The sequence below is a fragment of the Crocuta crocuta genome, unplaced genomic scaffold (assembly GCF_008692635.1).
Source record: "Crocuta crocuta isolate KB4526 unplaced genomic scaffold, BGI_CrCroc_1.0 scaffold228, whole genome shotgun sequence".
In the NCBI taxonomy this organism is placed as follows: Eukaryota; Metazoa; Chordata; class Mammalia; order Carnivora; family Hyaenidae; genus Crocuta; species Crocuta crocuta.
In genome coordinates, this window is record NW_027532820.1 from 2,903,739 (window position 1) to 2,925,592 (window position 21,854).

Sequence of the window (21,854 nt, forward strand, 5' to 3'; positions counted from 1 at the left end):
AGGGTATCAGCTGGGTAGGGTGAGTGCCCGCCATCTGCTGAGTTGCTGATTCCTCATTGTATCCTTACATGGTGGAAGGGGCTAGATATTTTTTTCTACGTAATATTTTTTTTCTATGGATCTACCATAATTTGTCCATTTCTCTAATGTTGATGTTTGGTTGTTTCTACCTTTTGTGTATAAGTTGTCTGATTTTCAGATTACTTCCTTGGAATAAATTCCTAGAAGTATAATTACTGAGGTGAATGATCTGAGTAGATTTACAGGGACTCCTTTGTATTTTCAATTATTTTTCAGAACTCGTGGGCCAGTTTAGATCCCCGGTGTCCACTTTGAGAATACATGTCACTGTCCTCTTACCAATACTGAGAAAGTAAAGCTATATTTATGTTTTTTATAGAGGCTTTTTAAAAATGTTAGTTTATTTATTTTGAGAGAGAAAGATCGCATGGGTGGGGGAGTGGCTGAGAGCAAGAATCCCAAACAGGCTCTGCACTGTCAGTGAGGAGCTAGATGTGAGGCTCGATCCCAGGAACTGCAAGATCATGACCTGAACTGAAATCAAGGGTCGAATGTTTACCTGACTGAGCCACCCAGGTGCCCCTTTGCTTATACTATTAATATTTTATATAACTTGATCAACAAGAAAGTTTCCACATAGTTCTCATGGTTTTCATTTTACATCTGTCTCATATCCCATAGTATTATCTTACCTTTACCCTGTTCTTTGTTAGCAGTTTTTTTCCCCAATATGTTACATTATCTAGCATAGCAAATTATTAGAAACAACTATTTTCCAGACTATTTTCTAGCCTTGTTTTCCTCTTAATTATTTTCTGTCACGCAACTTATCAGCAATAGGTCATAAGTTCTGGACATTTTCATTATATGTGGATTTTAAGGGGCTCACTCACAGTGTGATCAACATTTACTGGAGGTCATCAAGCAAGGACACACCCTTCTTGAAGTGTGGTAAAGTGTGTATGTGTGAGAGAGAGAGAAGAGAGGGAAGGAGAGAGAAGGGGAAATAGGGGAGGGGAGAGAAGGGAAAGACAAAGGGGTAGGAGGGAGAAGAAAGAGGGTGGGGAGTGGAGGGGAGGAGGGGAGAGATGAGAGATGGAACCCATCGGCCCCTAAGGTCCCATCTAACTTTGATTTTGTGACTCACTCTGTCTTCTCAGTATCCAAGGCAATCTTGCTGATGAGGGTTTAAAGAACTCCAGTGTGACTTTGGCCAACTGACATTATCTCCTTGGGTTTCTTTGAAACCCATAGATGCACAAGAAGATAATTTATACAAATCACATTAAATGCTTAGTTAATATCTCTGGGTAAAAAAAAAAAAATGGTATCACCCTTAGGCCATCATGTAGATCTGATATGCCTTATATGCAAATTCCTTCCACGCCATAGATTTTGTCCACCTGGTTCCTTGCTCTTCCCTCCCCCCGACCCCCACCTTAGGGTTCTTCAAAGGGAATTGACCTTGGGAAGCTGGAGGTGAGAGCTTTGTCTCCTGTTGAGCCGGCTGCCTTCCACATGGCTTTACCCAGGATGGCTTGGAAAGCTGCCATCTCTAGTTGCAAATTGGAGATGATGGGAGGCAATGGGAGGTTCATTGTATCCTGGAGAATTTAACTCTTGCAATACAATGTCAGATCTGTGAAAATTAGTTTAAAATATTGAAAATAATTTTTAAAAATTATGCTGTGGTGTTTTATAGAATAACACTGCACCTTGGGGTGCCTGGCTGGCTCAGCCAGTAAAGCATGAGACTCTTGATCTTGGGGTTGAGTTGGTTCAGGCCACACGTTGGGTATAGAGATTACTTAAAAATAAGATCTTTAGAGGTGCCTGGGTGGCTCAGTCAGTTAAATGTCTGACTTCAGCTCAAGCCATGATCTCATGGTTTGTCAGTTTGAGCCNTGTATAGAGATTACTTAAAAATAAGATCTTTAGAGATGCCTGGGTGGCTCAGTCAGTTAAATGTCTGACTTCAGCTCAAGCCATGATCTCATGGTTTGTCAGTTTGAGCCCCGCATCAGGTTCTCTGCTGTCAGCACAGAGCCTGCTTTAGACCCTCTGTCCCCCTCTCTTTCTGCCCCTCCCCTGGTTGTGCTCGATCGCTCGCTCTCGCTCTCTCTCTCTCTCTCTCTCTCCCTCAGAAATAAATGAACCTTAAAAAAATAATAAAATCTTTAAAAACAAAACAAAATATTGGATCAAAATATCCTCCATATAAGCTTCATAGGTCATGGTGTCTGAAGTTTTCTCAGCATCTTAACACCAAAAGCGGGGTGTTATTTAGCCTCATAATCTGCTGTATTGTTTGTTTCGCAGACTTGCAGAACTGACCAGCCTTGTGTACATTTTCATTCATTTCTGAGAAAAACACAATGTGGTCTCACTCACAGTTCCAAAAAAAGCCAACTGCCAAATTGCTCCCCTGAACAACAGTTTCTTCTCATTCTCCCAAACCTGACATGATTTTGGCAGATCTCAGGGCATGAAGGCTGTGCTGGGGCCCAGAATCTGATAACAGGGCCATAAATTTTATTTTTAATCAGCCAAAATGCATACTTGCCTAGAATTTTATTTACAGCCAACTTTTTAAAATCTCACATTACAAGAAAAATGCTAACTCAGATGCAAATCAATAATGATTCTGTCTTCAGGATTGAAAACAAAATTGGATTCAATAGATCAAATTCAATATCTAACACTGGGGATGCTGTGCGTGTTATTTTGGGGGAAGGCATGGACATGATTGATGTCTATCCTGAACAGGCAGATAGAAATAGTAAAAAGTCTATTTCAGTTTCTCAGGCAATTGAATGAAATACCTATGTGTGGACTTAAAAAGCACGTTTTCCCATACTACTTAAATTAAGAATGTGTTTCTCCTGTGACCCAGCATGACTGCATCTGGTATTTCTCAAGGAAGTACATTCATGGGCCCATAAAGGGAGCATGTGGGGATTTTCATGGTGGTGCAGTGTGGAAGTGGGGCTTGAGCCCAGTAGAATCCTGTGTGGCAGCTTGAGGCTTGGGACATACGGACATAGTGCAGACAGATCTTTAAAACATTACTATTGAGTGAACGAAGAGGCAGGATGGGATCTAGTTTAGGTAGATTCAAAATACGCAAGCTTATAATAGTTGTTCACGTTTTATAAGAGCACAGATAGGGATCCATGTGGTTTCCTTATAGAATGGGAGCAGGACACAGAGAAGATTGGGGATGAAAGTGAATAAAGAGTAAAAATGCATGGGACCTTCCAGAGGCCAATGACGACAGAATGACAAGATCTTCTGCCCAGACACCCAGAAAAGTGGAGGAAAGTACAAGCTATGAATGAATAAAACTTCATGTGGAGGAAGGCTGGGTCTAACATTGGGAATATAGCATACACTTTCCCAAAATAAGTAAATAAATGAGTTCTGATCTCTTAAGAATAAATGGGTACTTATAACTTTAATTTCTTCAGTGATCCTGAGAATGGACTTGGCTAGCTATTTTGGACATTAAAGTTCACTGCTAGTGTATGTGACACAGAAGGTGTCCAGCCATTAGTAGCCTTTTGTTGAAGATTTTAAACTCAGATATATTTAACTTGATGCATAAATTACCGCCTTCCTCAGGAGTAATAACATTCTCCCAGATACTTGTAAATTGGTTTTTCAAAAAATAGACTCTTCCCATTTATCCTTTTCTCTCCCACTAACTACTGATCTGTTCAGTGACTCCATAGTTTTGCCTTTTCCAGAATGTCATGTGGTTGAAATCAAATGATATGGAGCCCTCTCAGATTGGCTTCTTTCACTTCCCAATATGTATTTAAGGTTCCACAATGTCTTTTCACAGCCTGGTAGCTTATCAATCAGTTTTCAAAAAAATTTTTTAATGCTTATTTAATTTTGAAAGAGAGTGACAGAGCAGGAGTTGGGGAGGAGCACGGAGAGAGGGAGACACAGAATCCGAAGCGGGGTCCAGGCTCTGAGCTGTCAGCACAGAGCCCGATGAGGGGCTTGAACCCACAAACCGTGAGATCATGACCTGAGCTGAAGTTGTCAGCTTAACTGACAGAGCCACCCACGCACCCCTATAAATTAGTTTTTAAAAGAATATTTGATCTGAGTATCTTCAAAGTATAATTATTTTCTGTACTTCATATATTGCTTAAAACAGTATAAAATATGGGAAATTTGTACCAAAAAAACCTGTAATTGAAGCCAGATGTTGCATCTTATCATTCCCCCCGCCCCTTAGGTTTTGGTGGCCCCTAGGACACCTCTCTACAAATTAAAAAAGGTGCCCATTCCTCAAGAAAAGCTGTATAAGTGCATATAAACAAGAGCTACCTAGAAGGGCTTTCCAGATGCCAATGGCAGCAGCCTTCATGCCTTCAATCACTCTCCTCTTCATGTGCACCCTGGACCCCAGGACGCCCTGTGCTGGCTTCCCGAACACTCCATGTTCCTCCCACGCTGCCACCTAGAATCAGGCAAGGCACTCTGGCTCACCAGTGTCAAGGGACAGGTAGGTGAGGGAAGCAAGCTCAGAGCCCCCAGAGCAGGGCTGGGACAAGGTGTGGGCGTGCACATGCGCTCTGCAAGTATGTGCTGCCCTCTGCAAGTGTGTGCACAGCTGTGTGTACAGTGAAGGCTGATTAGAGGAATTTACCAGAAGGAGACTTCCTGCTGCCCCAGGGCTTGTACAAGCAGCCTGAAATGGTACATTCTCCACCCACTGCTGCCCCCAGTTCTTACATAGCTAAGTCTGCTTGGAATGATGACTTTGTGGGGTACACAGGATGTGTGTGACCCTCGGACTGGCATCCATCACCTCAAGTAGCATCTCCCAAGGAGAGTTTCCACTGTTTTGACCTGTTCTTGTGTGGTACTGGGGAGGAGAACCATGATGGGGCACAGGGAGGGGCAGGAAGGCCATCTGGACATCCTGTGGTAGAGGTGAATCACCGCACACTCCCATGGCTTGAAGCTCCCTGGGTACTGCATCTTGCCTATTTATCTACTTGCTTACATTTCTGTGGTCTGTACTTTGCAAGCCTTTGAGCACAAGGCTGCACTTGGTTTCAAGTGGAAACTACTCTTCAAAAACTCATGCTCTGTATTAGTTTGCTTCGGTTGCTATAACAAAGGACCACAAACTGGGTGGCAGAGACCATAAGCGATGTGTTGTCTCACTCTTCAGAGGGAGACAGAGGCTGGAGGCCGGAGATCAACATGTCGGCAGGGCTGGCTCTTTCTGAAGGCCAAATGGGAGAATGTGTTCCAGGCCTTGCCTTGGTCTGGTGGTTTGCTGGTGATCTTTGGGATTCCTTGTCTTGTGGACACGTCACCCCGATCTCTGCCTTCAGCACGTGCCATTCTCCCTTTGTGCAGGTCTGTGTCTGAATCTCCCTTTTATATAAAAACACACTGGATTGGGGCCCACCCTATTCTAGTGTGACCTCATCTCAAGTAATTATACCAGCAACGACCTGGTTTCTGAATAAGATCACATTCTGAGGTACTGGGGGCTTCAACATAAGGATCCTCAGGGGATGCAGTTCAGCCTATAATACTCTCTCCCTCCCAGTAACAAGAATCTCTCAAGTAAAGACATCTCCTTGAAGGTACAAAGAATAGGACACATTTTTCAACAAAGAGTTCAACAAAGAGTCACTATGGAAATAAATGAGGACCATTCACATGAGAAGCCAAAGGTATTCATTCGGAGCTTGCTCTAGTAAGGGAGTCAGTCACCATCACTTACCTTTGGCAGATGCTCGTGGGGAGGCAGGGGAGGGGGAGAGCTTTATTGTGAAAAGGGGGGAGGCTCTGGATCTTCCACGTGCCCTGATTGTAGGCTGTTGCCATGGGTCAGGCGTAGGTGGGCCCTTACGAGGAGTGGGGTATCCTGTGTGCTTGGTTAAAGGTGCACATTTAGCTTTCCCTGGATGGTCCTAAGTTGGAAATGGGGTTGAAAATTAAATCACTGAAGCTGTTATTAACCAAATCCTGGATGTTTGGGCCAATTGCTCTGGAGGTTGGCTTCCTAGCCTGGGTGCTGCAGATAGTAGCTTGACTTCCTACACTAGTTGACTTCCTAGACAGGTTGTGGGATGGCTTCCTGGACTGATTGCTGCAGATTGTGAGTCAGAGTTCTATTTTTATATATGATCTGGCCCCTTGTCCATTTGTCACTGAATTCACATGTTGGATAGACCTGCCAGTTCCCCATTTCTGCAAATGACTTAAGTATATATTATTGTAAACTTATGGAAACAGTAATTTAAAGGTTTTCCAGTCTTGAGACCCCAAGTTTTCCCAAGAGCCTCCTCCTCTGTACGGCTTTACTGGGGTTGTTTGCACAGGCCACGTTCTTGGGTCTCCTCTGATTCATAAATCATCAAATGTTTGCTAAATGTGTGCTGCACACGTAGGCCTTGGGTAGATGGAAGGCATCAGAGGCTACAGACCCAGTCCCTGCCTTCAGAGGGACCAGTGAGAAAGACAAGCAGGTAGATAGTATAGTCCAACCCGCTCAGTTGTCAAAGATTTTAAAAAAGCCAGACACTGAGGAGGTGAAGGACAGATTTTAATTGTAATATACTATTACAGTAGGGAAGTAGATATAGCATGAACTCAACCACAATTATACAGAAGTGATTGGGTGTGTTACAGGGAATGAGGGGGCAGGGGGGTGGGGTGAGGCGGGGCTCAGTAGAGTTGGCGAGGTGAGAAATTACAAAGAGTTGGTCAGCGTAACTGTTGATGAGGCCAGCTGTGTCTGCCCGCTGTCGGTCGTCAAAGTTAGGATCCTGTCCTCCCAGAAACTGGGAGACAGAGGCCTGTCCTTTGTGATGGTTACATTGTAAAGGATAGCTTTCATGTCCTGGTTGTAGCAGATAGATAGATGGATGGATAGACAGACAGATACGTAGATGTAGAAATAGATACATACATCTCAAAGGGACAGAGGAAGAATTCACAGTTGTGAGCCCCTTTTAGTAAATGCTCTAAGAAACGCTGGTCAGGTGCCTACTGTCAGAACAAATGGTTAATTCTTTTGTCAGTCTTGAGCTTTCTCAGGCAAGCATTGGTGGGGGAGGGGTTGGGTCATCCTAGGGACGTGGCCTTGAGCTGTTAGAATCTGTTAGTGTTTAAGTCTCTGAGTATGTGGGGAGAAGGTGGACAACCTCATTTGGGTTGAGAGTGTGTAGTTTTTATAGGCCAAGGTTGAGGCCTATTTGCGAAGAGGGCTCAGAGGAGCCTGGCTGGAGTTTGGTCAAGGAGTCTTTGTCACAGTGCTGCCCTGAAGGTGAGCACAGGAGGCGTGTGCACGTGTGTGTCCGTCCAGCCAGGGGTGAGGGGCCAGCTGGACCGGAACGAGCAATGCCAGTAAATGAAATGAATCCTATCAGAAGGGGGAGCGTGGAGGGGAAGGGCACAGTTGAGGTTTTTGGGGCCTAACACGTATAGAATTAAAAGACCCTCTTTAAAAAAATACAAAATCAGGAATACAAAATTAAGTAGTGGGCTGGGGTGGGGGAGCAGGCAGGTAAGGTGGCCTGAAGTGTAAGCTTCTCTTGGTTCACGAGAAGTCTACTTCTTGGGAAGGGTGTGTTCCAGGCCCTGTGAACAGCAAGAACAAAGACGGTGAGGATAGAAAGGGCCTGGCATGTTTAGGCACTGAAATAATTCAGAACTGGGTTTGCACGAAGGATGTGGAAGACTTGAAGCTAGAGAAACACCTGGGGATCCAATTACAAGAAGGGCTTAGGGGTCATCCTAAAAGTATGGATTTTGCTCTGTCAGCTGTGGGGAGTCACAGGAGGATTTCAGGCAGAGGAGTGCCTTGATGAGTTATTTATGTATTTGAGAGAAAGATTACTCTGGAAGGAAGTATGGAGGATGCGCTGGAGATGCCAGGTAGAAGTTGTCTCCAAGGCACTCCTCCCACAGGCCAAGGAAGACCTATGTCGTCACAGCATATTATGTGTACATGATCTCAGAAAAGATGCCAGGTACATACAGAGAAAGCTGCTTTTCATCAAAAACATTTCTAGGGGTGCCTGGGTGGCTCAGTCAGTTAAATGTCCAACTCGGGTCATGATCTTGCTGCTCGGGTCATGATCTTGCAGTTTCTGAGTTCAAGCCCTGCATTGGGCTCTGTGCTGACAGTGCAGAGCCTGCTTAGGATTCTCTCTCTCCCCCTCTCTGCTCTTACCCCACTCATGCTCAGTCTCTCTCAAAATAAATAAACTTAGGGGCACCTGGATGGCTCAGTTGGTTAAGCGTCCGACTTTGGGTCGGGTCATGATCTCACAGTTCGTGAGTTCAAGCCCCATGTCGGGCTCTGTGCTGACAACTCGGAGTCTAGAGCCTGTTTCAGATTCTATATCTCCCTCTCTCTCTGCCCCTCCCCAACTCATGCTGTCTCTATCTCTCACAAATAAATAAACTTAAAAAAAAACTTAAAAAAAATAAAAAACATTTGTAGATTATTATTTCTCTAAGTGTAAAAGTGAGTTTACATATATTATTTTGGAAAAGAGGCCCAAGCTAGCCTAAGGCTTGTTGATGATTGTTGCATGCATGATACCACATTTTATTTTGAATAAAAAGTTATATATTTGATTTATTTGTCTTTGGGTATCATACATATAAAAAGGAATAGATTTTTAAATGATGATTTTTTAAAAGTCAGATAATTGTGCCACACCTTAATGGTTAACGTTCTATTTCTACGCCTTACCCTTTGGTACAAAAAAATGCCTCGAGGAGAGTGGGCTTTGTATCACACAGCCTGTGACAGACGCGGAGGGCGACATCATTTACTAAAAGCAAAAGTCTTAAACGAACAGCACATTTACCGCTAGGCAGGCCCTGCTGCTTTATAGCAGGGAGTTCTTAGATCCCTGTAAGGGGATACTCAGTTTCTCCCCTCCAGATTTTCCTTTTTAATTTATTGACAAATCTTTGCTTTGATAGAATAAAGACATTCCATGCTGAGGGAAGATCTGAGATAAAGCATCTGGAAAGCATAACCACCAATTTATATGACTGTGTTTCTAGTCTCAAAAAGAACAGTGATTATTTGCATTTGGTCTGTCTTTCCTCTTGTACAGATGAAAGAAGGGCAATTGATTCACACCACGCCTAACTCTGAATGTGGCAGCCACATTCACTTGAATTCACTTGAATGTAGTCTAAGAACTTACACGTTGTCCAGACTGGAAGGGGATGTCAGGCACCGACCGGTGTTCTCGCTTTCTGCCTCTTAAAGCAGCAACTGAAATCTTACTGTGGAGGTCTGATATAGATGGGGTAAGAGCTACCTGCTCTGGTTTCAGGGACAGGCCTTATGCCCACCTCCTTCCATGCAGCCCTCCAGGCTTTTTCACTGAGTTTGTAACCACTGATGTCCAGTTCCTGCATTTTCCACTTAGACAACTGACACTCTGGGGGCCCCTGAGTGGCTCAGTTGGTTGAGCGTCCAACTCTTGATACCGCTTGGGTTGTGATCTCATGGTTCATGAGTTCGAGCCCCACATCTAGCTCTGTGTTGACAGCACAGAGACTGCTTGGGATTCTCTCTCTCCCTCTCTCTCTGCCTCTCCTCCACTCTCTGTCTTTCTGTCAAAAATAAACAAACATTTAAAAAGAATAGAAAAAACCTGACACTGTAAGATAAAGTGACTCACGTCTGTTCACACTGTCTACAAGTCAATCTTAATTTCCCTTCTTTCTATTGCTTTACGGAGTCAGTGCTCTCTCCACGAAGTCACACTGTTTTACTTCAAAAATGCTTGCAGATTTGGGGGACTTACTGATTTTTTCCATCTCTAAGGAATTCAACTATCACAGATTGTGGAAACCCTTCCCTCCATTGTCTAAAGAAGTGGAGCATGCTCGTGTATGTTCATACCATCGCATCACACAGACACTTCTCTTCACGTGACTACTTAACATGTAGGAACAGTAAATCCACCCATTTTATTGATTAAACAACTGAGATTCTGAAACGACCTGGCTCTTGAGAAAAGAGCAGCCTGAGCCAGGCAATTCCTTCAGTGCCCATTGTCAGGGAAATGTATTGAGATTTTCTTTTTTTAACTGTTTATTTTTGAGAGAGAGCACAAGTCAGGGGAGGGGCGGAGAGAGAGGGCAACAGAGGATCGGAAACAGGCTGTGTGCTGACAGCAGAGAGTCTGATGCACGGCTCGAATTCATCAACCATGAGATCATGACCTGAGCCGAAATCAAGAGTAAGACACTTAACCCATGGAGCCATCCAGGCGCCCCCTGTATTGAGATTTTCTAAAAGAGCAAGTAGGCAGCTTTGAATCACCTGCCGCCTCTAGGAAATGCTTCTTCCTGCTTCAGAGGCCTCTCCCTTTTCTGTATTATCATTATTTGGTCTGTCCAATCTAAATACATGTTCCCTCACAAAGGACAGAAATTGTCTCCCAAAGAGTCCATTTGTCCTGTCTTCCTTCCGGTGAACCCACCCCCCTCTCCTCCTGACCCCACGGAAATGTTCACGATGACCAGCAGCCTCCTAGTGCTGGAGGAACAGAAACCAAACCTATTGGCTTTTTTGGAGTCTGGTTATTTCAACCACTTATAGAAAAATGAAAGTGCTGTATGCAGAGTGATAATCATAAGTTTATCTAGGGCCAGGACTCATTCATTTATCGGACAAATGTTACGAATAGCTTTCTGTCCCCAGGAGCGAGAGGAAATAGACTGTATATTCATGGGGGCTACACTTCAGGGCAGAGCAGATGTGCCCCAAAGAGCACCAGCTCCAGGTCCCTGCAGGGAGAGCAGACATTCGGTTGGACTTTGAGGGATGGCCTCCAATCTGGAGGTGGAGTTGGAAGGCAGCCCCTGGCATTAGAGAAGTGGAAGATGGGGAATGAGGACTGGGCCATTGGAGCCCTGGTGCGGGATGTGCGGGGAGACAGACCTGGGAAGGTGGTCGGACTCCCACGAAGAGCTGAGGGCCAGCCTGAGGTTCTGGGTTGGACATGACTGAAGGTCATGCTCACAGCTGCCCTGGGGAGTGGCCGGTGGGGAGGAAGTTCCTGCCGGCAGTGAGAAATAAATGGAATGTGCCTGAGACAATGTAGGAGCGATGTGGGAAGGCCAGAACCGGGGTGCCAGTGGGGAGAATGGGGTGGGGTGGCCCCAGCAGATAACATTGAAGAAAGAACAAGAGCTGGAGAAGCAATGCACATGGGGGTGAGGACAGAGGGTGGGTCATTGGCGATCCTTCCATTTTGAACTGCGATGGTGACGCCCTTGACTGAAGTGAGGGATGGAAGACAAAGACCTTTTTGGTGAGAAGGCTCTGACTTTAGTTCCAGATGCATGGACGAGAGGCCAGGTCACGTGCTTCTTGTGCTTCCAGAAGGAAGCAATGGTGAAAAGAGAAGCAGTCCCCACAGATTGAGAAAGGAGATTGTCAGCGCTTAGAAGGCACGACTGCCTTGTGAATTTAGGTGTGAGACGGCACTGGCCTTCCTTACTTGGATCCCCCTATCCATCTTCCTTCTTTTTTAAAAGCAACTGAAACACAAAGGTGACAAGTGACTGTAGCATGGCAGAAATCACATCAGCATTCCCCTCCTGCTGTTACCCACAGTTTGGTGGCGACGGACATTCTCGGGGCTACGGCTCTAAGCTTCATGCTTGCAAATCCTTGGGCTCTTCTGGAGTGAGCTTCATCAGTTTATCCACACAGAGCAGGATGAGAGTGAGGAACCACAGACTCCAGCCAACCGCGGCTGCAATCCAGCCATATTCATCCACTCCAGCGTGGCAGCACCGGGCTGCCTGAGGACAGAAGTCCACGTCTGGTGGGGAAGGGAGATCAAGAACAACAGGGTGCATCACACCAGCCCGCCCAACTCCTTCCCCAATGTCCATAAGAACAAACAAGGAAGAATACAGCAGCTAACATTTCCAAAGCACATGCGTGCACTAATGCTACGTGCTTCACACATGTTCCCTTATTTATTCCTGACACACTGATAGGTCCAGTGACTGTTTCCATTCTCCATGAACAAGCTGAGGCTGTAACTCACCCAATGTCACTAGATGGCAGAACAAGAGCTCCAACCCAAGTCTGTAGGAGTCCAAAGCCATGTACTTAACCTCTACATATTATTGCCCATTACCGTCTTTCATAAGTGCCCATAAGTAAATGCATTTGATCATTCAGTGAGGGCAGCATAAAGGGAGCCAGACGTAGAATAGAGCAAAACTTTCTAGTAATTGGACATGTATCACAGCAGTTGCTGCTTTATGAAATACTGGCCTCCTCGCCATTGGGAATATTCAAGTCAAGGATGCACAGAAATATGCAAAGGGTACAAAACAAAGCTCCGGGCCAAGGCTAAGATAGCTTTTTAGATGTGCTATGCAAGCAGTTCTGGAGGCCATGAACAAACCACACCAGTGCCCAGGACGGCCAGGCAGGCACTCAGCCAGTGGACACCGATAAACAGAAAGCAAGGAGGCTTAAGATTCCCTCCCATATGCAGGGCCAGCTCTGGGCTTGTGGCAGTTGCCAGAAGAAGCTTACTGGGACACTGCTCCAGGGTTCCGGGGTCTGGGTGGTGAGTGGTCAAGGTTGAGTTGATGCTGTTCCTTGCTTCTGGAAGAAAAGATTGAAGACGGTCTCAGGCAGTAGGAACAGCCATTCCGAGGTATAGAGTTTGAAATCTGTTTTGTGACTCAGTAGTGATACTATGAGATTGTTATAGACTATTGTTAAGACTTCATGCAACAAAGCTAACTCTCTATTATGGACTGAACTATCTCCTCCCCGACAAGGTTCACTGTGAAGTCCTAACCCACAGGAGTGACTGTTATTTGGAGAAAGGGCCTTTAGAGAGGCAGTCAAGGTTAAATGAAGTCGTATGGGAGGGTCCTCATCCAGCATGACTGGTGTCCTTGGGGGAAGAGGAAGACACACGAGGGAGGCACCTGCACAGTGAAAAGACCAGGTGAGGTCACGGAAGATGGTCATCTGCAAACCAAAGAGAGGGGACTCAGGAGAAAACAAACCTGGTGACACCCGAAGTCTTCAGAACTATTGGAGAATACACTTCTGTTGTAGAAGCCACCCAGTCTGTGGTACATTGTTATGACAGTAAATGAATACACTCCCCCTTTCCTTTCACTGCTATCATTCAGAGATGCTTGATCTGCATATCTCATTGACTCATTCCTTCATACCTCATCTCCTTCATATATTATCTCTTCAGGGGCTAAGGGCCTGTTGTATACAGCTTTCCAAACACTCTATTTTAGCTGTTTTCTATGCAAATAGCTATGTCCATAAATGGTTTTCTAATATATCACTTAAAGCAATCACTTAAAAATCTAGAATGTCTTTCCATAATTCAATTCCCTTTAAAAACTTGAACAAATAGATGTTGAAATCTGACTTTGATTCTGTACTTCCGATGATTATGTTGGTATTACTCAGGCAGATGGTTATCAAACAAATGAAACCCTGTACAAACAAGTCCAGAGGTTGCTAGAATATGCAGCCATTAGAATTGGCTCTTGTTCAATAAGTAAGGAGCACAACGGTAAAAAGAAGTCTAGCAGGAATTCTCAAAGTCCTATCAGTTTGGGGGTGAGGTGGGGCTGTGGAGATGAGCATAAAGATCTCAAGCAAGAAAAGCCATTGTCCATGTTCCCTGTCCTACTGAGAATGAGCAGATGGATGATCTAAGTCCACTTTGTCCAATATGGCAGCTACTTGTGGCTATGGAGAATTCAACTTCCTGGTCATATTAGCCACATTTCAAGTGCTCAGTTACCACAATGGATCACCACATTCCAGCATGCTTCCATACTGGAAGCACAGCATGGATTTGGAACATTTCTGTAGAGGCCACTTTTAGGCAATGGGTTTGAGCACTGGGAACTTGAGGAAGACAAAAGGGCCCACGGTGAACCACAGAGCTGAATGCAAACAGGCTCATCAAGTGACCCACGTTGAAATAGCCGTAGGGCCTAACTGACCAGTTATAACCAGGCACAGTTCCTAAGATTACCAAAAATGAGAAAAAATTCCATACATTCCCACACTCCCTTGTTCTGCTCTGTAACTACCTGTAACTACAGCCGCTCACCACTGCCCTGTGCACACAGTCTCTCCTTTGCTGTCCAGCCGGCTGCTCCCTTATAAAACTCCCTTATAAAATCTCCTGTGTCCTGCCTTGGGTGAATTCTTTCACTGCCTGTGCTGCTGACCCCTCCCAGTTGGGATTCCCCAGCAACTTTCATCATCAAAAAAATTTTTATTAGATTTTTATTAGATAAATCAATTTTTATTTATTAGGTAGATGAAAACCAAGAGATCAATTTTAAAGACTTTTTCTGGAAATTATATTGCTGTTCTGCTTCCTTGAAACAAAAAATGTGGCTTGGAAACTTTCAAGGCCCCACTGACTCCAGGTCAGCATGTCCTTCAAAGGAGCTCGTTGTCACGTAGCAGGACAAGTCAGGAGGAAACTTCTTGTTTAGCCAAAGCCATGAAATTGCTGCTCAGACTAATTTTATGCCACCCACCCACCCAGGCCTCTCCAATGTCCTGCCTAAAATATAGTAATTACCTTGATGCAATCTGATTGTTACTGTAAATTATTTACAACTAAATGACTTCAAGCTCAGTCTTTATTTGTTTTGGAGAAATTGATTCCTCAACATTTAATTTCCCTTTTAACCCAAATGACTTCCTTGGCCTTGACTTTCATCTCCCCTCTGCCCTAAAAGGGAAGTGGTCCGCATCTAGAGCAAGTGAGTGGAAAAAACCTAGTTAATCAGATGCTGGTATTAGGTTAAACCATTCGAAATTGCCATTTCGATAAGTCAAAAAATTGTTCAGTATCCGTAATTTTACATGGATCAAGCTAAACAGCTTAGTTACTCATTTCTAAGAATTCAAGCCTCATCCTCCTCCCTCAGAAGCACAACCAGTCAGGGAATGGTCCAGTTGGGGTCATTTACAAAGTATACAGTGCTGGTAAGACCCAACAGTTCAGTGCAGCTAAATTTATCAAAAAAATTTTTAATGCTTATTTATTTTTGAGCCAGAGAGACAAATGCTTGAGGCAGGGAGGGGCAGAAAGAGAGGGAGACACAGAATTCGAAGCAGGCTCCAGGCTCTGAGCTGTCAGCACAGAGCCCGACACAGGACTTGAACCCATGAACCGCGGGATCATGATCTGAGCCAAAGTCAGACACTTAACCAACTGAGCCACCCAGGCACCCCATAAATTTATCAAGTTTTCTGAGAGCCTGTCATAAGCAAGTCTCTGTGAGGATAAACAAAAAAAAAAAAAAGAAATAAAACAGTCTTACTTGGGGAGGGGCACTGGAAAATAAAACAAATAGGCTAACAGTCAGGTAATGTTTACCATGTGCTAATAATTTGTTAAAAGTTCTTTACATGCAGTAGTCTCCATTTGTCTTTATGACAACCCTATATTACAAGCGCTACAATTACCCCCATGGTATAAATGAGAAAACTGGGGCACAGAAAGGTTATGCAGTTTGCTTAAGTTCACACAGCCGGTTAAGTTGCGGAAGCCAGAGTTGAGTTGAGGTTCAGTGGCTAGAGCTCACGCTCTGAACCTCCAAAGAAGAGGTGGCGAGGTCAAGAGAGACAGATACCGCCCTGAGGCGGACATTGAGGAGTTGGCTTTGATAGAGGGAGATCTGCCTAGGACAGCGCAGAAGCTGTGGAGCAAGATCAAAGCTGGAGGGCAAAGCCGGGAGCTTGAGAGTGTGAGGGAGGTCTCTCTGCATGGGATGCAGAGCCCAGCCTGAGAAAGCAAGACGGGGGCTGCCACTCAACCCCTCCAGCTTCTGTGAGAAGACAGGGCACTAATCAACATCTCCCATGCCAGAGAAGGTGGGAGAATGGTAGGCAGCCTTGGGCAGCTTTCATGCGTTAAGGTTGTTTTTGTTGTTGTTGTTGTCGTTGTTTTAAATGTTTTATTTATTTCTAGGAGAGAGAGAGAGAGAGACAGCGTGAGCAGGGGAGGGTCAGAGAGAGAGGGAGTCACAGACTCTGAAACAGGCTCCAGGCTCTGAGCTGGCAGTCAGCACAGAGCCCGACCCGGGGCTCGAACCCACGAACCGCGAGATCATGACCTAAGCGAAAGTCGAAAGTCGGACGCTTAACCGACTGAGCCACCCAGGCGCCCCACATGCATTAAGGTTTTATGAAAGTTGCAGAGGAAGTGCAGGATCGAGGGAGGGAGGCAGCGAGGATCAGGAGTACAAAGAGGGGATTGCAAACCACAATAGCCAGGGCCGCTGAGAAGGAGCTGTTGAGAAACAGCAACCAAAAAATGTCATTTTAGTCCAGTTTGGTCCCTTGATGGGAGAGACTGTCCATACATTGCTTTTTCCTTTTTGTGGTAAAGGCCAATTCAGGTGGCTGCTCCTGTCCTAGCTAAGGAGTTGAGTATTTGATCGTGGTCTTAGTAAACGTAAGACACCCCCACCCCAACCCACCACCTCCTACCTAATCTTTCAGATGAAAGAGAACAGTTTGCTCTTTCCTTTGTGCAGGACCAACCCTAGCCAAGGAATCCTCCTCCCTCCTTCCCTCCCTTCCTCCCTCCCTCCTTCCCTCCTCTCCCTCCCCTTTCCCAGTGTGGCCAAGAAAAAAGTTCACAGTTCTACCTGCCAAGCAAGCCAAGTGGAAGGAGGCAAAGAACAGGCTGAGGGCCAGGGTGGCCCGGGGTGCAGGGGTGAGGTGCTTCATGCTGAGAGCAAGGCGTCTGTCTGCACTGTCTCCGCAGAGGAGTACCGAGTGCTGCGAGCCATGGGTCCTGTATGCACCACGTCCACAGGAGCTTGAAAGCAGTGTTGTCAGAGGTGAATTTCTGCTCTGTGTTTGGGGGAAAAGAGAGGGGTGGAGCAAAAGAAACCAGCTGTCACTCCTTGCTCTTACCTCTCTAGAAAGGAAGCTGAAATGTGTTGNCCTACTGATAAAAAAGGGGACGGGAGAGAAGTTTTGTGCTCTGCTGGTTCCTTGAAGTTGAGCTGGCTGCCTCTTCTGTTTGAGGTGGAGCACTGGATTCCTTCTTCTATTTAGTCCAGTTTTTACTGAAACCTACTATGCGCACCACACTATGCTAAAGTCTGGGAACACCTGCCCTCAGTGCTTTAATTACAAACACACCATCTTTGAAACACAGAATAATGTTTCAGGAATGACTCTGGAAGGACAAAGTACTTTGGTTCTTAACAGCAAGAAGCCACATCTGCTGATAGGATGCTTCATGAAAAACATGGCATTGACATTGGGCCTTAAATGATGAATGGAATTTTGACAGACAAAGAGGAGAGGAGGGCACTGGAGGCAGGGGGCCAGAGGAGTAAAGGACCAGAGGTAAGGGGTGTTCAGGAGTCCACTGTGGCTAGAGAGCAGGTAGGGGAGGAGACCAGAGGCAGGGTGAGGTGGGGATGTGAATGGAGAGCCGAGAGGCTAGCAGAGTGGAGTGCCAGGCTGGTGAGTTTGAAAGAATCAGGAGGCAAAAAAAAAAAAGGGGGGGGGTGCTTTGTAAAGATTTTGAGCCAAGTAATAACATTGATTGAATACTCACTGTTTATGTGAAAGGCATCATCCTAGGCATTTGAGATTCGTTGATCCCTGACATGATCCTACTCTTGATCCTACTCATGGTCTAGCAGTGAGACCAAGCAGTAAAGATTTTTGGTGCAGTATGGTAAGACTCAAATATAAGTATCCTCAGCAGTTGTGGAAATAACAAAAGAGAGAGTGGTTAAATCTGTCTGAGAGGTATCGGGGAAGCATTCACAGAGGAAGACATTTGGGCTGGGTATTAAAGTTTGCATACACAGATGGGAGTTGATGGCCTTTCAAATAAATGGAATAGCATACACAAGGGCAAGAGAATTGTCTGTGTGCATGCAGGTCTGCCGTGTATAGATAAATGCACTGTTTTCTTGCACAAGAACTGGCTGGGTCAAGAGAGTGAGAGATAAAGTCTAGCTCATTCAAAGCTATGTGGAAGGACATGTAAGCCACGTGTAAGCTCAGAGTAAAGGTGTCTTACTGGAATACATCAGCCCAGAGGAGGCATTGTTTTCTAATTTGCCCTAAGGTACAAATTTTAGTGGTAGCCCTATAATCTTGCGCTTGAGAGTTGGGGCAGAAGTGCTTGAAGAAGGCTAATCTGCAGGTGATGTACACAAATCTAATTTAGACCTACCCCTTGGTTGAACATTCAGTTGCTTTGTAGCTGCAGTGTGCTGGGCCTTTGGTACGGGAGAGGGATCTGAAGTGGGTAAGGCAACACAGCCCCTGTCCTCACGAAGTTCATGTCCAGTGAGGGAGATGGACCAATAAATGATGACAACACAATGAATAAGTATGGTGAGGAAGTCTCTACAAAGAATGGGAAAGTCATGGAGGGTTAGGGACTAAGGGATTCAGTGAACATTTCACAATAAAGATGGCATTTTTGACCTGAAACTTGAAAGCTGTGTAGTCCACCAGGCACCGGAGAAGGGAAGAGCGTGTGCACGGCCTCTGAGACATGAATGTAGGCCCCTTGTCTGGGGAGTAATTACCATCCTGGGAGCATGGGGTGGGGTCACAGTGTGTCTGGTTTGACTAAGTACAGATTGTAAGTGGTCTTGAATGCCAGAAGAAGCAGACTGGACTCTGTCTCACAACTGGGGCACCCTGTAAGGAACTTGTACGTGTGGGTACCATTATATTTCAGAAACATGGAAGACAGATCCACAGAGGGCAGGCCTGGTCAGAAGTTCCTCTAAGAAGCTGTTGCAAAACTTCCAGCCAGATGGGGTGTCTGGCTGGCTCAGTTGGTAGAGCATGGAGCTCTTGATCTCAGCCATGTTGAGTGTAGAGCTTACTTAAAATAAAAAAATCCCAGCCAGAGATCAAAAGAACGCTGAAATAAAAAAGTTGGACTAAGAATAGAGACCAGGGGAGCAGAGTCAAGAGGCATTTAGTTGGCTAATTTAGGGAACCCAGGGAGTGGCATCTTGGGTGATGGCACGGTTTCCAGCTGGGGTCCCTGGGTGGCCATGAGGCCAGCCTGGGGTGGAATTCCAGCCTGGCTCTTCTTGGCCAAGTGACCCTGGCAAGTTACTTTATACATCCAAGCCTCAGGTTTGTTCTCTGAAAAGGAAGAGGGTCTATCTCATGACTTGCTTTGATGACTTAATGAAGTAATCCATGTGAAGTGCTTCACACAGTGCTGCCGGCTGATGGTAGTAAGTCCTCAGTAAATGTTAACCAGACTATTGAAGGAAGGGTCATTGTAATTAGAAAATGTGAGACAAAGGCAGTTTTAGGGGAAAAAAATAATGCTATTTATGTGTTAATTTATTTATATCCTGCCTTGGTCTAAAAAGGGCTTATGGAAGCTTACATAGGATTAAATAAGCCAGATAAAATAAATTTATTTAAATTAAAAAAAATTTTTTTTAATTTTAATGTTTTTTTATTTATTTCGGAGAGAGAGAGACAGAGTGAACAGGGGAGGGTCAGAGAGAGAGAGAGAGAGAGAGAGAGACAGAACCCGAAACAGTCTCCAGGCTCTGAGCTAGCTGTCAGCACAGAGCCCGATGTGGGACTCGGACCCACGAACCGCTAGATCATGACCTGAGCCGAAGTCGGACACTCAACCGACTGAGCCACCCAGGCGCCCCTAGATAAAATAAATTTAAAATGAGTGGAAAGAAATGAGGCAAAGAGAAAGTTAGGGTAGGAAATATGGGTGAGCTGAGAACACAAAATGGCACGCATGTTTTCTAAGCTTTGTGGTGGCCAGTGGGAAGAGGGTAACGTGGTCACATGCGTGATTCATGGGCTCACAAGATGAAAAGCGGCTGCGTGAATGCAACTGCTCTTGATACCAGACTAGAGAGACATGTTTTCCCTGGGTTCTCCCAGAGGGGGCATTCCTTAATGGAATAGACACTATCCTTGACATTGTCCTCATGGTAAACCCCACGCTAAGCTTCATAGACAAGGGCTGATTTATCCAATGGGCACTAGAGATGACAGCGGTATGTGGGGTCAACAAGAGTTTCAAAGGTCTCAAAAATGTTGGGGACCTGAAAAGAGGTTCTCAGCCAGAATATGAACAACAGCAGACTGTGCATTCAAAAAGAAAAGATTTTTTTTCCAAAGCAAAATTTATAGGATTCATATTAAATGCTGAAACAGATACAATTTAATGTAGGATGTTGGGTGCATCCTCATATGTTTGATGTCAGTGGAACGTGACCCTTCACATGCAAAGATGTGAAACAGCCCCGCCTGGGGTGGTAGTGACAGTGGTTAGATCACCCACTGATCTAAGCTGACAGCATCGTATCAAATCATGCCAGTGAAAGTGATTCTGGATTCTAGTGGATGGAGAGGGCAAGAACAATAATGTGTCCCCTCTCTCTCCTTTCTAACACCCTGTTGTTTGACTCGGGACTGCTTTTGAGTCAATTGAAAGATAAACATTCTCTTAGCAGATGAAAGGATTTTATTATTCTAAAATAGGATGGGCTTGACTGGTGTCTGCTAACTCGTTAATTCCCAAAGGAAGGGCTGCATAGCAACCATTTTTATAAATGCCACCACTATTAACTGGGTTTTTTTTTTTGAAAAACAGGTCTATAATAATAGCTTAATGCAGCTGGTTACCTCACCTAGCAACCTCTCCCATACATTTTACATTAGGTTTGCTTTGGAAAGCGTATGGGGAAGTTGATTGCTCAAAGCTGGACATTCTGTGGGAACTTCCTCAAGATGTTTTTTCTTTGAATAGGTGAGATAGGTGTTTGGTTACACATACTTTTAAAAAATATCTGTGGCTAGGCTCCATGGTGGTGGTTGGGATGGAACTGGCCATGGGAGGTGGGGGTGGGATTCCATGGCCCTTAGTACCTCTGATTCTATCTGTTTTCTCTGATACAATTGCATTTAAAAAAGCAAAGAAGGGGGCACAGTGTTCCCTGTGCTAAACCACTGAAAACCAGCATTCTGTGGCCTGGAATGGCCTCAGACGGGTAGGCTCTTTTATGTTAAGGAAGCTTCCCTTGTGATTCTGATAGGCTCCTTTCCCACCCCTTCCATCTCTGAGAAGAGACTACTGGTTTTGACTTGGGGCTCTCATTTCCAGTTAACCTGTCCTGAAGAGAATCTTGCCCTGAACACAACTATGCCTGCTATATTCTAACTTGTGACCAGAGACAAGTCCATGGTCCTTCTTGCAGAGCCCTTTGTCAGGATGTGTTTTCACAAAATAATGCCAATCTCTGGTTGCTCACAGGACTGAAACATGTAGCTTCACCTGAGCAGGATCTGGTTAATGACTCACTGCTGCTCTGTTATGGGTCTATAATTTGGAGAGATTGAGGTGTACCCTTTTAAGAAAACAGAAGTCGAATCTTGACATGCCATAGAGCTGGTCAAAGTAACATGGTGAACAAGGTCTAGAGCTCTCCATCTGGAACCATTTCTCTTACTATTATTTTATTTTATTTTTTAATGTTTATTTATTTTTAAGAGAGACAGAGACAGAGCATGAGTGGGGGAGGGACAGAGGGCGAGGGAGACATGGAATTTGAAGCAGGCTCCAGGCTCTGAGCTGTCAGCACAGCGCTTGAACTCACCAACTGTGAGATCATGACCTGAGCCAAAGTCGATGTTTAACTGACTGAGCTCCCCAGGCGTCCCTGGATTTAAAAAAGAAAAGAACCATTTCTGAACAGTTCCCGGAATAATTCTTTTTTTTTTAATGTTTTATTTATTT

The 21,854-nt window shown here is 45.0% G+C and overlaps 2 protein-coding genes across 3 annotated transcripts in view; one reads left to right on the forward strand and one right to left on the reverse strand.

Moving 5' to 3' along the window:
- Positions 1-6,587: 6,587 nt before the first annotated feature.
- On the reverse strand, positions 6,588-16,821 carry TMEM213 (transmembrane protein 213). Of its 2 annotated transcripts, XM_077781088.1 has the most exons (4): positions 16,729-16,821; positions 12,602-12,673; positions 11,658-11,870; positions 6,588-7,641 (listed from the first exon to the last, which is right to left on the reverse strand). In XM_077781088.1, exons 1-3 carry the CDS (start codon positions 16,808-16,810, stop codon positions 11,701-11,703), a joined length of 324 nt encoding a protein of 107 aa, XP_077637214.1. In that variant the 5' UTR covers positions 16,811-16,821; the 3' UTR covers positions 6,588-7,641; positions 11,658-11,700. The 2 variants fall into 2 exon arrangements, with proteins under 2 accessions (XP_077637214.1, XP_077637213.1); XM_077781087.1 differs by having other exon boundaries at positions 6,588-11,870.
- Positions 16,822-16,839: 18 nt separating this feature from the next.
- The window catches only part of ATP6V0A4 (ATPase H+ transporting V0 subunit a4), a 96,084-nt gene continuing 91,069 nt past the window's right edge, over positions 16,840-21,854 (forward strand). Inside the window, exon 1 of the mRNA XM_077781085.1 lies at positions 16,840-16,923. The gene's annotated coding sequence lies outside the window, so the exon portion shown is untranslated. The remainder of the gene's footprint in view (positions 16,924-21,854) is intronic.